Below are 17,076 nucleotides of genomic sequence, written 5' to 3'. Positions count from 1 at the left end.
GAGTAAGCCAGTAGGCATCACTCTACCATGGCCTCTGCATCAGTTCCTACATTAAGGCCAAGACCCATCTTCCCTTGATGGTGGACTTAGAGCTGTACAATGAAAAAAACTCCCTTTCCTCCCCAGATTGCTTTTGGTCATATTTTATCACGGCCATAGAAATACAACTAAGACAAATGCTCGTTTCTGAAATGGTACATTCTCTTGCCTCCCGGCAGTGGCCAATATAGTGTTGCTGCATCATTGTGTAGACATGCAGACCTCAGATTCAGCTGTACAACCCCCTGGGTTTCATTTTTATTTCTGCCATGTGTCAGCCATATCCTTTGGCAGATTCCACCTTTATATTCCCATTTTTCTCTTCTGTAAAATGGGAATAATGTTAATGCCCATTAATTTCCTCAGGAATTATGTTATGACAGTTAAATAAGCTAACATATGAAATGAGGTTCTCATGGTTGCAAATGGCCTCATAGAGCAAAGTGATAATGAGAATCACTATTATTTTTCATTTGTTGTTATTTAACATGGTGAAACGGCAAGTCCATTTGCATAGGCATAATTTTCTCTTAATAATTGGTAAGATTTGAATCTAAAATGCTGGTACAGCTCTACGCCTCCTCTTCCATTGATAACCCAAACTTTAAACTTGGGATAAAAAGGATTCATGCCAAAACATCAAATATTTCTTCCCTCTCCGCCCCTCCATTTCTGGTTTTCAATTGTACTTTTGGGTCCAACCTCTTAACCTTGGAGGTTCTGTCTCACCCACTTAGTTGCTCAGTGAATCAGACTCAAGCAGAACTCTGACCCCCAGTGTCTTGATCAACTTGGAGAAGCACAAAGGCAGCTTCTTCCCACTTTGCCTGTGACATTTCTAGCATGACTAAAGGATAAAAGACCCTTGGGATATTTCAGTACTCAAAAGGCCCCAGTCAGTCTGCAGAGACCTCTAGGATTGGCCTGTACCCTCCAGGAGACATTTGGGCAGTATCTCTGTTTCTCTCTGTGAATTTCTCTTCTTTCCCCTTTCCCCTCCTCTCTGCCTTCCCTCTCCCTTCCTCCCTCCCTCGCCCCCGACCTCCTCCACTTTCCTGGATTCTATTTGGGTTGCCTTTGACCTCTTTAAGGCCTGCGATAGGAAACAGCAAAATAGCTTAGCAGTCAGAGAGCTTACTTACCACCAAACCTGACACTTGAGTTCAACACTTGGGACCCTAATGATGGCACAAGAGAGCTGACTCCTATAAGGTGTCCTTAGATCTCCACATATATCCTGTGGCACACATATGCCCATACACTGATAAAGAATTAAATTAGTTAGTTCATTAAATGTCTCTAAGTTGATGTTATGGAGTGATGTATATGAGTAGCTTTGAGGTGCTGTGTGATCAAGGGGTTCCACAGTGTCAGGAAAGGGCTTAACATGACACAATGAGTGACATTGCCACCTCATTTGTGGCTTTCAGTATTCTAAGTTGACATTATAGACAAATTTAAACATAATTAAAAGTTATTCTTAGGCAAGTGTGGAGACTGATGAATAAGTCTAGACAGGCGTAGACTGTGTAAGAAAAGCATGTCATTTGTATCTATTATTCAGAAATAATGCTAGTATTATGTTTCAGTAACTCGTTGATTATGTCTTAGAAAGGAAAACCTCCTTCTCACACTCATCCTAGGCCATTATTGTTCTAGCCTCCAGCCCTCTAGTGGTTTGCCTGTACTGTTGGAAGGCATCGTCTTTGGTTCATGAGCAGATATGCAAGTCTTTGTACTATCTTTGTACTGTGTTGTCATTCTTTCTCCATAAACAAATGTCTTGTTGTTGTCTCTGGATTTCAGCCACAACACGAAAACAACATCATGGTTAGACCCTCGGTGCCTGAACAAACAGCAGAAGCCTCTGGAAGAATGTGAAGATGATGGTAAGGACTAAGAGGTTTTAGGAGCTGCACGAGGGAGGCCAGGCAGAGTTCATGTGCACATTTGCTAAAGAGTGCTCATACAGCAAATGGGTTTGTAACATTGGAGTGGTTTGTTCCATTTTTAGGAATCACACTGTGGCTTAGAATAAAAGAGGGAATGAAATAGAATTCTTTAAGAAGAACAGTTCATCAAAAGACATGGACATTCCAGAATCCAGTTGGGAATAGAGGCAGGTCACACTTGGGAAAGACTCGAGAGAAACTCTCCAGGAATATAGAAACCAAAGATGATTTGACTTTTCACACTTACTAATGGACTAGATCCTAGCCTGTGCTATGAAAACCTTCAGAGAAGAAACCAGATTTCTTGGCTCTTGCTTTTTCATAATTCTATTACTGGTTTAGTTTAGGGGCAATGGGAAGATCTTGGCATGTTGGGGATGTCTTTATAGCTTAAAATGCAGCTATAATTTTTGGAAGGCTAGATATGCATTGTCATCTTCCAGACATTCCTTCTGACTATACTAGTCTCTGTTGAAAAGAATTATTTCAAGTATTTGGAGTTTCTCATTATTTTTCCAAAGTAGAAGAAAACTTAATACAAAGCAAGTATGTTCTCTTTAGCACTAGAATCTGTCCCAAGTTCTGTCAGGATTGCTTTCTGTTATGAGCTTATTAAAGGCAAATGGCTTGCCTTGCTGCTCATTATACAATCCTGGCGTTTGAATTAGTACTATAATTAATTGTGTATTAGTTTAGAATAATTATAATAATATCATAATAAATTTTAACATGTATTATAATACATAACATATATGTACATAAATATACATGTATAATAACATATTTACCTGTGAGATACCAAAGCTTTATTAATTTGCCCTGTAGTGCACAATTGTTACATATACATAAATGTTGATATTTGGAAAATGCAAGCTAGTATTGCAAAGTACTATACAGTTAAAAGCCTTTTGTACTCTATGATTTTTCTCTTACATATGGCTGCAGATTATGTTAAATAAATATAGGTTTGCATATTCATGTTTATTGGAACAAGTTCAAGTGGAAATATATAAATATTACTAATTTAAGAGGCACAATCCACGTGCTCATTTTAGTTCAGTTGCTTGCTCCCTTAGCTGAAGAAGGAATGAACTAGGTGTGATTAGATCTGTTTTTCATACTTGGAGAATAGTGGCTATCTGAGTATTCAAGGATTCTGTTTAATATAATACATAGGTAATCAGTTTTCAAAGATGAGAACACTACATGCTTTCTGTATAGTATACTTTAGTTCAACTTCATGGAACAGTTTAATCTCTTTGACAAGAGATAAGTTTGAAGGCAGTCTAGCTATTTTTATTACATAGGATCTTCTGGGTCCGTGTCCACTATAAGTACACTGGGAATGTATGATAGTAGATGATAGACGGCTGCAGAGCCTTTCATTGAGAAGAACTGCTGTGGAACAAGTGCATTAAGAAGAGCTACGGAATGTTTTCGTTTTTCCATTAACAGCATTTTCCTTGACACAAGTATACATCCATATCAAGTGCAATTCATTCAGTAATTTATCTCATCAACATTAGAATTGTATATTTCAATTCATTTAGACTATGTGTGTGCACAGACAGCATAAACATGTAATCGCATGATGGCAAGCGTCAGTCTGTGGTTTTGCTGTAAGCACAGAGCTGCCTTTCTTACTGTTTGCTGTCATGACCTGGATCAAGAAGCTCTACTTCCCACACATATTATGCCTGCATGGCTTTATTCTCTGTCCACCTGCCCAAGGAATGTTATTCATAAATATAATTACTCTTTTGGTCATCAATCTTTGTCTAGTACCATTAGAATTGTCTAGTACCATTAGAAGTCTTGACCTTCCTTGTAGTATCAAGTCAATGTTTTTTTGTTGCCTGTGGTTTTGCCTCAACAGGCTGTCTCACTCAGGCTAATTAGAACTGAACTAGTGACCCTATACTCAGTACTCCCTGTGTTGGTTGGAAGTAAATGGGTACACACTCAGGAGTCCAATTGATCCGTCACCTTTCCTCACCTCCGTTTCTAAGGCATGAGTCAGCTCAATTCACATGCTTCCTAAACATCTCTGAAATCTGCTCTGTCTTTTCTTCACCACCTGTAGGGCTCCTAGCTGGGTCACACATGTCTCCTTCCTTGGTCCCTTTCTTCTGCTGCTCTCAGCAGTTGTTTTGTTTTGTTTTTTATGCCAGTGTAATGGTGTCTTTGCCGCACTCCTTGGTTGCTCAGTAGCTGCCTGCTCTGATCTACCTGTCCAGCCCCCCTTGCTCTGCTCTGCCCTGCCTTTTGCTTTGCACTCCCACTAGACCTCAGTGAGTTGCTGCCTAACAGTTGGATGCTCAGCACTTCCTCCTTAGAATGTGGTCACATTGCTCACATTTGCTGAGTATCTTCTACGTGAGACATCCATCCATTGTAGACCCTGTGGACATGTCAGTGAATGCGACAGCAAAGCATCCAGCTCTCAGAGAGCTTGAGTTGGAGTGATTTTCACTGACACCCATGCATCTTTCACATTGTAGCTCAGATACCATTTCCATGACGTTGGCTTCAGCCACACTCACGTCACTCTAGTGTGTAGTGTACTCTAGAGAGTTAGGCATGGTCTTAATCTCATTGGATTTTGTTTAGCTTTATATGTGTCTTTTCTTCCAAAAGAATCATTGTATTTGTGCCAGTTTAACAGTTGCCTAGCACAGTGACTAGCACATATTCACTAGAGGGAAAATGAACATGAACTTCATTAGATAATATCTAAATGGGCATTTTTACATTTTGCAATACCTTTGAGGTTTCCATGTTCTTAATTGGGAAGTCACTTATTACAGACCTTATTCTATTTATTTATTTATTTATAGATTTATTTATCTTTTTTATTTATTTATCTTAAGATTTATTTATTTATTTATTTTATGTATGTGAGTACACTGTGGCTGTACATATGGTTGTGAGCTTTCATGTGGTTGTTGGGAATTGAATTTTAGGACCTCTGCTCACTCTGATCGGCCCTGCTCACTCCAATCAACTCTGTTTGCTCAGTCCCTGCTGGCTCCGGCCCAAAGATTTATTTTTGTTATTATACATACGTACACTGTAGCTGACTTCAGATGCACCAGAAGAGGGTGTCAGATCTCATTACAGGTGGTTATGAGCCACCATGTGGTTGCTGGGATTTGAACTCAGGACCTTTGGAAGAGCAGTCAGTGCTCTTCACCACTGAATCATCTCTCCAGCCTGACCTTATTCTATTTAAATCTCATAATGTTTTTATGGGGTTTTTTTTTGTTTGTTTTTTTAAAAAGAATGCTATTCAAAACTGACTACTCATGCCAGCTAGCCATGGCATCCTGTCTGTAGTTTCCACCAGGAGGCAGAGACGGAATCCTGAGGTCAAACTAGCTACCAGGACTAGCTGATTAATGGTTAGTATCTAAAACAGTCTACCGAGTACCCTGAGCACTGGCATATACGCTGGAAAGAGATTTGAACCCCCTTGCCTCTGTGGTCCTGTAGCTTCCTTCCAGGGTGGGCAACCTGCTCTCTGTAACTGTGGAGCTTTCAGCAACAAAATGAATGTTGTATGCTGTGCCTTGCTCTCATCTCAGTAATAACCAACTTACTTTATTGACAGCCAGAGGAGGTCAAAAGTGAAAGGATTTTGACTTGTTTTGCTGGCTGAAATAATTGAGCACATTTTCACTCCACTATGTCTAAACAGTTGGCTTAGAACGCTTATGTACAAATCAGCAAACAAACAAAAATTGGTGAGCTCTGCCATAAGGCTCCTTCAGCGCAGCCTTCGAGCATCACTTCCTTGATACGTATCACCATGGCATAGTTGATCTTTCTCGCCCCTCTTGAAAGGCACTGGGGACATTATACAATCTCCTTTTTCAATTTGACCTCACTTTCCGTTTTCCAAGCCGCATTACTTTTAAGTTAAGTAATGCTCTAATTGTGAGTGTAATTGCTTCTGTGATGAAAGGATTATTGAAGGATTAAAAGGACCGATATCGAAAGGTCTCGCAGCTTTGTTTGCTGCAAATAAGGTCTGTAATAAGTGACTTCCCACTTAAGAACATGGAAACCTCAAAGGGATTTGTCATCATTTACAACCAATCAAGTAACATTTTGACATGCAAGGAAATGAGCCGTCTAATTATTTTGCCAATATCAGCTCTTACCGTATTTGTGATTTACACTGAGGTCAGGAGTTTACTAGCCAATGCCAGTGAGACAAACCACAATTCAGGTAAGGTCACTGTAATGATGTTTTTGCTGCTGTTTTTCTAAGGGAGTTTCTCTCTTGGTGCTGGTGTCTGAATTTGTCTTTCTCTTTTCTGTATCATTCCTGCTCTTCCTTTGGAGAAGAAGGGGTACACACCGAGGAGCTGGACAGTGAACTAGGTAATGCATTCCACCCACGTAATCCCCTCTCTATCCTGAGTTTGCCCTTCTCCAGTCACAGTCTTGAGCTTGTCTTGCCCATGAAAGGCAGTGCACTTGATGACAGGCATCAGGCACTGCTGTATGTAATACACAGTGTTTACAGCGAAACCATGGGAAGAGATTGAGACTAGAAAGAGATCAAATGAGTGAGGAGTAGTCCTTTAATTTAGAATTGAGGAAGGAAACGAAGGGATACTTGGCATGACCCTTGAACTTTCATGTAGTCTGTCTTCCGTTCATTGCTTTATTTGTGTAATGTGCAGGGTTGTTTGTATGAATAATGTAAACAAGCCAAGTAAAACAAAACCTCAAGAGGCAAATGAGATAATTGGTATGCTGTGTGGGATAAAATAACTCCAGTGAGCTGCTTCATGGTTGATGAGTCTTACGATTGTATTGTGTTTAATTCATGGGCTGTGTGCTGCAGTGAGTGACTCGGGCAGCAGTTGCAGTGTTTGGTGCCATTTTCTGTATTGAGCATGTATCAGTATAGACCAGCTCTTGGCCACCTTGGCTGTTACAGCGTAGGAGTCATTCGCATGGGTCCATAATACTTTCTTCCCCTACTGTTGGATAGTATTGCCTGGTGTTCACCATGAAGTAATAATAGTGAGATTTGAACACGTCTGAAGTTAGCTGCACTCTGCCTGAAGCTTCACTGAAGAAAGACGGAAAAGCTTGAGCATTTTCAGTAGATGGCAGGGAAAGCCGTGGCTGATCTAAAAGTGGCCGGCACTTGCCCATTTTAAGTAAAACATCATTTGACATCAGTGTGGACCCAAGATTACTGAGTCTGCTTGCATTTTATGATTGTCTTGACTCCTGGCAATGCGGATGTATTTTATAGTGATTACTGATCTCATTTGCTTTTTGTTTACACACACACACACACACACACACACACACACATACACACACACATATATGATATTGGTTCACTAGAGCAGTACTATAGGACTTGGCCTTTTTTTTTTTTTTTTTTTTTTTTAATCATCTGGAAGATACCCTCTTAAAACAAGCATCGTCATTCAAGTGAACCAGGGGAAAGGTGTACTCAGAGATGTTTATTAACCAGGCAGAGTCCACAGAGCAACAGTGCTAACGTGGACCCTAAGTTCCAGTTCCATGTCTGGGCTATGCCTGAAGGATCTCAGCTCTCTCGAATCCCCACAGCTGGCTAAAGAGTCTAGCCCATCCGCCTTCCATCCTAGGCTAAGGCAGTGTGTCTTCAGAATGTTTGCTTAAAACATAATGTAATCAGTTTCTCTGTTAAATATTTTCTGACCTTTTTCAGTTTTCTAAAACTAAATGGCAAATTCTGGGACAAACAGCTTCCTTTTTTTAAATTGATGACCTATTTCTATTTTAAGCATTAGGAGACTAATTCCTGTTATTAAGTTAATTACCACATTGGAAGTGAGAAATCTGTCTTTTCATTTCAAAATAAGTTTTAACTTACAAATTCAAAAATTTTATAGAATTGGTTCATCTGTTCCAGAATTGTTTAATTTCTGTGTGTGTGTATTTGTATGTGTACATGCTAGTTCACAGAAGGCTTACCAATTGAGCTATCATGCCAGCCCCCACCCTTATCCCCCATACTCAGAAATACCAACTGATTTCATTTCTCAACTCCAGAATGTTAAGTTGTTGATAGTACAGAGGTTCAGGTCAGGGTTGGTTTCATGTATCCTCTTTGTACTTCCACCAAAGTCCAGGTAAGGACCTGTACAGTTCCTTCTGTGTTCCTGGTATTGAACATAACCACAAGTACACAGTAGTGGTTATGTTAATGTTTGCCAAGTTAAGAAAATCAAGTACCTATTTCTACCATTTTATTTGAAGATAATCAGGTTAATTATTTTAAGTTTTAGAGGTTTTTTTAGGAGGCCTGATCAATTAGTCATAGCACTGTCCTTTCCTCTCACCCTTTTTTTCTACCCCACAACTGTGCAGCAATTTGCATTTTAACCTTCCCTGCTTCATTTTCACTTAAATGGACATTTCTAGATTTGTAAGGCGAAACTGGTTCCCAGGCATTTGAAGTTCATCAGTCATTACGACCTGATATGACAAACAAAGGCCTTGTAATATCAATATTTACAAGTTGGACCCATCTTTCATTATAGTCCTAATGTCTCCTAAACTCAAGAGACATCTTAAAATTGCAAATTGTTTTTTTACAAAAGGAGGAAGGAAGGAAGGAAAGAAGGAAGGAAGGAAGGAAGGAAGGAAGGGAAGAAGGAAGGAAGGAAGGAAGGGGAAGGAAGAAAAAGAAAGGGGAGAGTCCTGTCTCTTTGTTTCCAGACATACATGTGTGGCAAATGCCATAAAATCTGGATGTGCAGCCAATTTTGAACAGAATATGAACCTTGAATAACTATTTGCATGTGTCTATGTGCATCATCTATGTATCCATCATGCTTTGTGACTGTTGGTAACATGTAAGAACCATCTGATTACAAAACTGTCAGCATTTGAAAACCACACAACATATAATTAAAATACTATGTAGATAAAACAAACAAAAATGTACTGAAAACTACAAGAGAAAAAATACAAGTCATATGTAAGTGAAAATCCTCAAAATAACAGCCAATTTCACAATGGAAACTTTGAAAGCCAGAAGAGCCAGGAGCAATACATTCCAAGTCCTAAAAGGCTATGGTTGCCAGCCTGTAATAATATACCCAGCAAAACTACCTACTGTCACTGAAATTGCAAGAAAATTTTTCGGTGATATAAACAGTTTTTTAAAAGCTTATAACCAACAAATCAAACCTAAACAAAATACAGAAGCAATGTTTTCATTTGAACAAAAGAATGAGCATAGCAAAGACACTGTGGGATGACATAGGAAGCCATAGTTATTAAAACACAGAGTACCACTGAGAATACAATACTACCAAAAATCAGCAATAAGTCAACTGCAATTAATATCCATTTAAATTGATGGCTTTAAATGCCAGTGGCCTCAATTCTCCAATCAAAAGACACAAGCTGAATAAATAGAGAGAGTAAGACACAAAATCCATCTATCTGTTCTTTACAAGGAACATAACTTAATTTTAAAGCTGGATACCACCTTAGAGTAATGGACCAAAGTACTCTAATCAAATGAGACCCAGAAACATTCAGGCATTGCTATTCTAGTATTTGACTCTATGTACTACAGACTTGAAAGTAAAACTAATCAAAGGAAATAGAAGCACTTCATCCTAAACAGGTAACAGTTAAAAGAAGACTGTAAAACAATTCTGTAATTGTAAAATTACAATTCTAATCATGTATGCACCAAACTCTTGCACCAAATTTCATTTTAAAAATGTACTGTAACTTGATTTAAAGACACAGATTAACATCCATCTCACAATGCTAGGTGATTTCGGTATCCCAGTTTCTACACTAGATGGGTCACTCAAACAGAAAGGCATAGATATATACATAAATACACACACAAACAAACAACATACATACGTACATTAGAATTTATTGATAGCACACACCAAATGGACGTCATGGTTTTCTACACATTTGCTCCTCTTCAACACCAATGAATATACATTTGATTAGGTAACACACAGAAGGTTTTCTAAAATATACCACATCCTGTGACACTAAACAAATCTTTACAAGTCAGAAAGATTGAAATCAGTCCACACATTCCATGTGATCACAAGGTAATGGCAATAAAATTTTTAAATGGACAGCAATCTCTAGTAAGTACACAAACCCATGGAGATTCAACAATTCATTTCTGAAGAATGATTGTGTCAAAGAAGAAATCAAGAAAAAACTTTTTCCTTCAACTGATAGAAAATGAAAATACGACAAAACTTCTGGGACACACTGAAAGCAATACTAGTGGCAAAATTTTTAGCTCCTAGTGCCTATTAAAGAAATGAAGACTAGCACAAACAAAAGGCTTAGTCAAGCTACTCAAAAATTTTGAAAACACAAAAGCAACCCAAATCCAAACCCAGTTGTACTGGCTGGTTTTGTGTGTCAATTGACTCAGTTATCACAGAGAAGGGAGTTTCAGTTGGGGAAGTGCCTCCATGAGATCCAGCTGTGGGCATTTTCTCAATTAGTGATCAAGAGGGGTAGGGCCCCTTGTGGGTGATGCCATCCCTGGGCTGGAAGTCTTGGGTTCTATAAGAGAGCAGGCTGAGCAAGCCAGGGGAAGCAAGCCAGTAAAGAACCATGGTCTCTGCATCAGCTCCTGCTTCCTGACCTGCTTGAGTTCCAGTCCTGACTTCCTCTAGTGATCAACAGCAATGTGGAAGTGTAAGCTAAAAAAACCCTTTCCTCCCCAACTTGCTTCATGGTCATGATGTTGTGCAGGAATAGAAACCCCGACTAAGACACCAGTTAACAGCAAAAACAATAATAAAAGCAAGCATTACTGAAATAGAAATAATACAAAGAATCAATAAATCTAAGAGCTGATTCTTTAGAAGATAAAACAAATGTGACCAAAAGAAAAAAGAGAGGGAGAGAGGAGCCAAGCTAACAGATCAGAAGCAAACAGGAAAAACATTACAATAGACATCAAAGAAATTCAGTTTTACAAGGGAACACTTTAAAAACCTGTACTCCATTAACCTCGAAAACCTAAAAGAAATGGACGAATTTCTAGATTCAGCCAAATCACCAAAATTAAACCAGGAAGACCTGAGCAACCTAAAGAGAACTATAACTTAATGAGGAGCTTGAGATAGTAATAAAAAGCCGGGGCCAGGTGGATTCACAGAATTCTACCACCCATTCAGAGAAGATCCCCAGCCAATCCTCCTTAGTCTATTTTAAGAGAGGGAGGGAGGGAAGAAGAGAGAGAGGCGGGGGTGGTGAGGGGGGCTGGAGGCAAGCTTCCAGACTCTGGGGAAGCCAGTATTACTCTAATACCAAAATTAGGTGAAAACAAAAACAACAAAAAAGAAAATCACAGGCTAATATCTCTAGATATGTTCAATAAACTACTTGCAAATAGAATAAAGCCTTTGATCAAAAATATTATATATCATTACTAAGTTTGTCCTATCCCTAAAATGCAGAAAGGGATAAACATACACAAGTCAAAAAATGATAAACTACAAAAATCATGTGATATTTTTGTGATCATGGATGATCCTTCATGCTGAAAATTCTAGAGAATGTGAGATGAGAGGGAACTTACCTCAAAATAATAAAAGCTATTTATGAGAAGCCCTCCACCAGAATTATTCTAAGCTGAGAAGAGCTTGAAACAGTTCTACTGTGCTCTGGAATGAAACAAAGATGCATCCACACTAGCTGGAGCCATTAAGAATAGAAAACTGGTCTACAGAGTGTGTTCCAGGACAGCCAGGGCTACACAGAGAAACCCTGTCTCGAAAAACCAAAAAAAAAAAAAAAAAAAAAAAAAAAAAAAAAAAAGAATAGAAAAAAGGGAATTAAAGGGATGCAGGTAGGTAAAGAAGAAGTCAAAGTGCTCCTATTTGCAGATGGTGTTAACACCATGAATTACAGATTGTCCCAAGATTCTGCCAGAAAAGTTCTAGAAATGAGGAACAAATTGAGCAGTGTGACAGGATATAGAATCGATTTGCACAAATCAATACATCACCAACACGCATGCTGAGAGTGAAATCATCGACACACTCCCATTCACAGTAACCTCAAAGAAAATAAAATATCTCGGGATAAGCCTGATCGCAGAGAAGAAGGACTTCAGCAATGAAAACTTTAAACCTCTAAAGAAAGACACTAAAAAATGGATAGACAGTCCATGCTCATGGATTGGTAGATTTAATCTTGTGAAAATAGTCATTTTACCAAAAGCTGTTCACAGTTTCAATACTATCAAAATGAAAATCCTCATCTTATTATTCACAGAAATAGAAACAAAAGTCTTAAAATTTATATGGTAGCACAACAGACCTCATATAACCAAAACAATCCTGAACAAGAACAATGCTAGATAGATTACCACACCAAGTCTTAAGATATACTCCAACATTGTAGAATAAAAGGAATATGGTGCTAGCATAAAACCAGACATGTAGACCAAATGAACAAAATTGAAGACCCAGACATGAGTACACATAACTTCAGCTACTTAGTAATTGACAGACATGCCTAAAACATTAGCTGGAGAAAAGAAAACATTTTCAACAAATGCTACTGGGAAAAGTGGATGTGCCTGCACAGAAGGATGAAAATAGACTTGTACCTATCACCTTGCAGAGAAACTAACTCAAAATGGATCAAAACCTAAACATGAAACCAGAAACACTGATACCACTAGATAATTTTTGCAAGATACATATCTGAGAGACATTATGGTATAGCTGTAAAACATGGACTTTCTGAAAAGGACTCCATTCACCCAAGAAAAAGCCAACAATTGATACGTGGGACTTCCTAAAACTAAAATGCTTTCCACAGCTAAAGAAACAATCAGCTGGGTGAATAGGAAAACCACAGTATGGGAGAGAATTTTTTTTCTAGATACAAATCAGAGAGACTTAAAATCCAGATTATTTATAAGAACTAAAAAAAACAAATACCCCCATTCAAAAATAAAGCCTAGGACTGAACAGACAGTTCTCAAAAGAAGAGGAAAAAGAAGCTAAGAAAAATCTTTAAAATGTTCATCGTTCCTAGCAACTGGAAATGCAAATTGATCCAACTTTGAGATGTCATCTTACCTCTGTCAGAATGTCAGCTGTTCACCAAACAGCTAACAAGAAGTGCTGGAGGGCTTAAGGGGGAAAGAGAACCCTTACTCGCTGTTGGTGGGACTGCAAACTGGTGTAGCCACTTTGGAAATCAGTGTGGAGAATTCCCAAAAAAGCTAAAAACAAATCTACCATATGAGCTACCTATACCATTCTTTGGCATACGCCCTAAGGACTCAAGGCATCTTACCCTACAGACACTGGCCCAGCCATGTTCATTGCTATGCCAGTCATAATAAGTAGGCATTGGAGAGCACCTAAATGCCCTGTGAAAGAATAATAAACATGTAGTATAAACACACTATGAAATGCAGATCATGAAGTCTGCAGGTAAATGGGTAAAACTAGTAGGGAATCACATAGTGTGAGGCACCCTAGACCCAGCAAATCAAATGTCATGTGTGCTCTCTCACTAGAGCTCCTAGCTCCAAATTCTCACAAACCAAATCCTCATCCCTCTTCAAGGAAGCTAATTGTTGCAACAGATGGAGACCTTTATAGAAGATCACAACCAATCAAAGTGGCCCTAGTCCCATTGGAGACATCTATAAATCAAATCCTCCACCTACAGCTCAGGGAAGATTGTGGAAGAGGAACAGAAAGATTCTAAGAGCCAGAAGGTCAAGACTCCTGTGAGACTATGCCTTGGCTGTAAAACTGTCTCCTAGGAATGTCAGAAGCTACACCCATTAAAGTCTCACTAATATGAACTGCCTAAACATGAGCTGAACAAGGAAAACAGTCATTGCCAACATGGATGCAAGGTAGGGCCCATGAGGCCTCAGCTCTATACAAAGTACTTAGGTAACTAAGGAATGCTTTCTATGGAAGAGCACACCAATTGGTTACTTGGTGTCAAATGGTCAACCCTGTAAGCACGCATACAAATAACATTATACAGATTGAACAGGTTATATTTAGGAACATGCATGAATATACATATACATGTGTGCATGTAACAGCAATTAATTTTTAAAAAGAGGCTGTGAATTTGAAAGAGCAGGGAGGGGTAAGAGATAAGGGAATGTGTGGTTGTATTATCATCTCAAAATTAAGTAGGAACTGCATGATTCTTTGAATTGAAAAATAAAGCTGGTTCAAAGTAAGCAATATCTCTAGCATTGTGGTGCTCGGCTCACACTCTGTGACTAGTGATTTCTAGGAATAATGATTCACTGTGGAGGATAGCATTCCCCAGGCTTGCCTTACCTACACAGATCCCGAGAGCTCTAAAAGTCAAGTTGAGTAATTGTTGCCCTGCCTGAAAGGGCTGCCTGATGACACAGATGCAGCCTAGGTTCTTCCTTCTGTTAGGAAAACCCTCCAGTGCAACAGGACCTGCTGTAATAGATTCATCTACCAGAACTCGGGAACCTACTTAGGAGTTTCTGACTTTGGTTTGAAACCTCGGGAGGCAGAGTTCACTATTTGCCTGGTGCCATTCCACCCCCACATTTAAAAGATACACATAGAGAGGTGTGTGTGGGGGTACATACTGGCAGTCCCAGGGCTCCAGCAGTGAAGACCAGAACAAGTGTGAAACCAGCCTGGCCTACCTAGTGAAGGCTGGTCTGTATTCCACCTACTAGGGGGACATACCAAAGAATATTTGCACACAGCGATGAACTATCTTGCATCATCTTTCATAAGTAAAGTTCTGGAAAGACAAACTGACACACATGTAAGAGTGCAGTGACAGTGTGTGTGTGTGTGTGTACTTCAAACACCCAGCTCGGCCTGCCATTTCAATTCATTTAGTAGTGTCTTCATTAGGAACTATGAATCGTATTTGGATAAGATGCAGGCTGAATTTTCTTTCAAGGAAAGCAAAATAAGACCACTGAGTTGAAAATGAAAAGAAAGTAATTTTTATGTGTTCCAGAATGAGAAAAGTATAAACACTTAAAGGAAGAACTAGGTGGTAGAGAAAGTTTTAAGTAATTCTATTAAAATCTAATTCAATACTTGGCTGATGATGAAGGCAGCTAGGACTGCATTTTATTGTTTTATTTTCTTAAGTAAAGTACCAGTAGATAAAGTCATTTTTCATGTAGGAAAAGTACACAGAACAAAGTAAAAATAGTTCATGCTTCTTTGTGTTAGAATACACAGTTTTAATTGTGTTCAAGAGATCTGAATGCATTGCGCTCCGTTGACTCAGTGACCGAGTTCCTGAGTCAGCTCTTCTTGTGCTAATGTTCTCTTGTTTTTCAGAGTTGCCTGCTGGCTGGGAAAAGATTGAAGACCCTGTCTATGGTGTCTACTATGTAGAGTAAGTGCCCGTGGATAATCCACATAGAGCTTTTGCACTCCTGGGCCATTGTATATATTATATGAAATACATCTTAGCATTGTTGCAAGGTTCAAAAATGGTATTAATAATTTTATAGTGAAAATAGTAGGAAGAGTTTAGTGAATACGTAAATATTCACCAAGCCTGAAGAAATTCAGAAAGGAAGTCAGTACACGTGGCTTTTGTTAACTTCCGAATCACCGAGACCCAGTGTGCGAGACAGGTGCTCAGTGAGTGGTAGTGGAGACCAGGCCAGAGGAGAGCCGATTAAAGACAACCAAGAGCTTGTGCTGCTTCAGAGCAGCCTGACTGCTCTTATTTTTATGCCGAGGTCTGAACTTCACAGCAATTACTTATTTATCCACTCTGCCATTCTGAAAGGGTTAGACGAATCTTAATAATTTATGAAATTTTGCCAAGAGCAAGAAGGAAACAGAAAACTGGGATAAGATGCAGGGCCTGATATCTGTCCCTCCTGGCCTCAGCCCTTAGTGTGCTCTCTTTACTACGGACTTTATTCTAGCACTGGACATGTACTTTGCCATTTTACTAAAGCCATCGACTAGCAGGATGCTGAAAGGAAACTTTAACAGTAACCAAGAGGTAGGATACTGAAAACATCATCAGCATCAACATACATCACAGCTTTTCCTTTGAGGAAAGTGAGAGAGTACTGAAACAGTTCCTTTGAACAGGGTAAATGCCATGTGAATTTTGTGTCATCATTATCTTTCCGGCCACGGTGAAGATAAGAGGCCTCCTTTCTCATTCTCGTGTTGCTGGCGATAAAAAGTCACTTGTATAATGCCCCTATAATAGGAGCATATTATGTAAAAATGCCAGGCCATAATAAGGTGCCAGCATCTTCTTGTAAAGCAGTTATAGGAGTTCAGCATAGTGAATGCCCTTGAATAGTACAAGGCCTGATTCCCCTCTACAGAACAGGGAGAAATTTCAACATCAAATACAAGCAAATTATTGACCCTCATAAAGTACATTTCCTTTGTGAGCTCTGAAGATCTTTTATACTGATGAACAGAGAGACTTCTGCCAGGTAAGGCCAGGCTTGCATTGGTACTTAGCTAGCTTGTGCATTTAGTAAGAAAGGATGCAGCTGGGTACCACTATTAACAGAGAAGAAACCAGGTCCCGAAGTGGGAAGACATAACTTACTAGGTCTGCATCTCTGTGTCTTTTCATGCCTGATCCACAGGACATGTTAGTGGTAGGCAATTTCTTAAAATGAAATTGTCTAAAGGAACAAAGAAGCAAATATCCTTTTAATAAGAATTAAAGATAATCTGTCCATCCTATTTGTTAAGCTATCTTTTAAAAAAAAGCCTCATTTTCAAAAGCAATATTTAAAGTTTTAAATAATAGTATAATAGGTATGCCCCCAAACTTCTAATGAACTGTTGTTTTGATTTAAGGAGTATGTATATGTACATGTGTATGTATATGTACATATACATATGTGTATATGTGAAACCACCTGTATATACATGTATTTATACTTAGCATAAATACAAAATAAATAAGACCATCACACAGAAACACCCATGTTGATGATGGGTGTGTATTGATATGTGTTGTGAGGGTGAGGTGAGTGTGGGTACATGTGCTTGCCTGGACTTATTAGTGACAG

The 17,076-nt window shown here is 38.9% G+C and overlaps 1 protein-coding gene across 33 annotated transcripts in view; it reads left to right on the top strand.

Moving 5' to 3' along the window:
* Magi1 (membrane associated guanylate kinase, WW and PDZ domain containing 1) overlaps positions 1–17,076 on the top strand; it is a 630,113-nt gene that overhangs the window by 529,748 nt on the left and 83,289 nt on the right. For 15 of the 33 annotated variants that reach the window (XM_031382634.1, XM_031382648.1, XM_031382638.1 and 12 more), the window contains 3 exons: positions 1,846–1,928; positions 6,339–6,377; positions 15,353–15,410. In XM_031382634.1, the coding sequence (XP_031238494.1) occupies positions 1,846–1,928; positions 6,339–6,377; positions 15,353–15,410 (180 nt within the window). The remainder of the gene's footprint in view (positions 1–1,845; positions 1,929–6,338; positions 6,378–15,352; positions 15,411–17,076) is intronic. The other 18 variants (XM_031382641.1, XM_031382654.1, XM_031382651.1 and 15 more) reach the window with 2 other exon arrangements.

This window comes from Mastomys coucha, unplaced genomic scaffold, assembly GCF_008632895.1.
Source record: "Mastomys coucha isolate ucsf_1 unplaced genomic scaffold, UCSF_Mcou_1 pScaffold20, whole genome shotgun sequence".
In the NCBI taxonomy this organism is placed as follows: domain Eukaryota; kingdom Metazoa; phylum Chordata; class Mammalia; order Rodentia; family Muridae; genus Mastomys; species Mastomys coucha.
The sequence above is the reverse complement of the archived record's forward strand: the minus strand, read 5'-3'. Positions and strand labels throughout refer to the sequence as shown.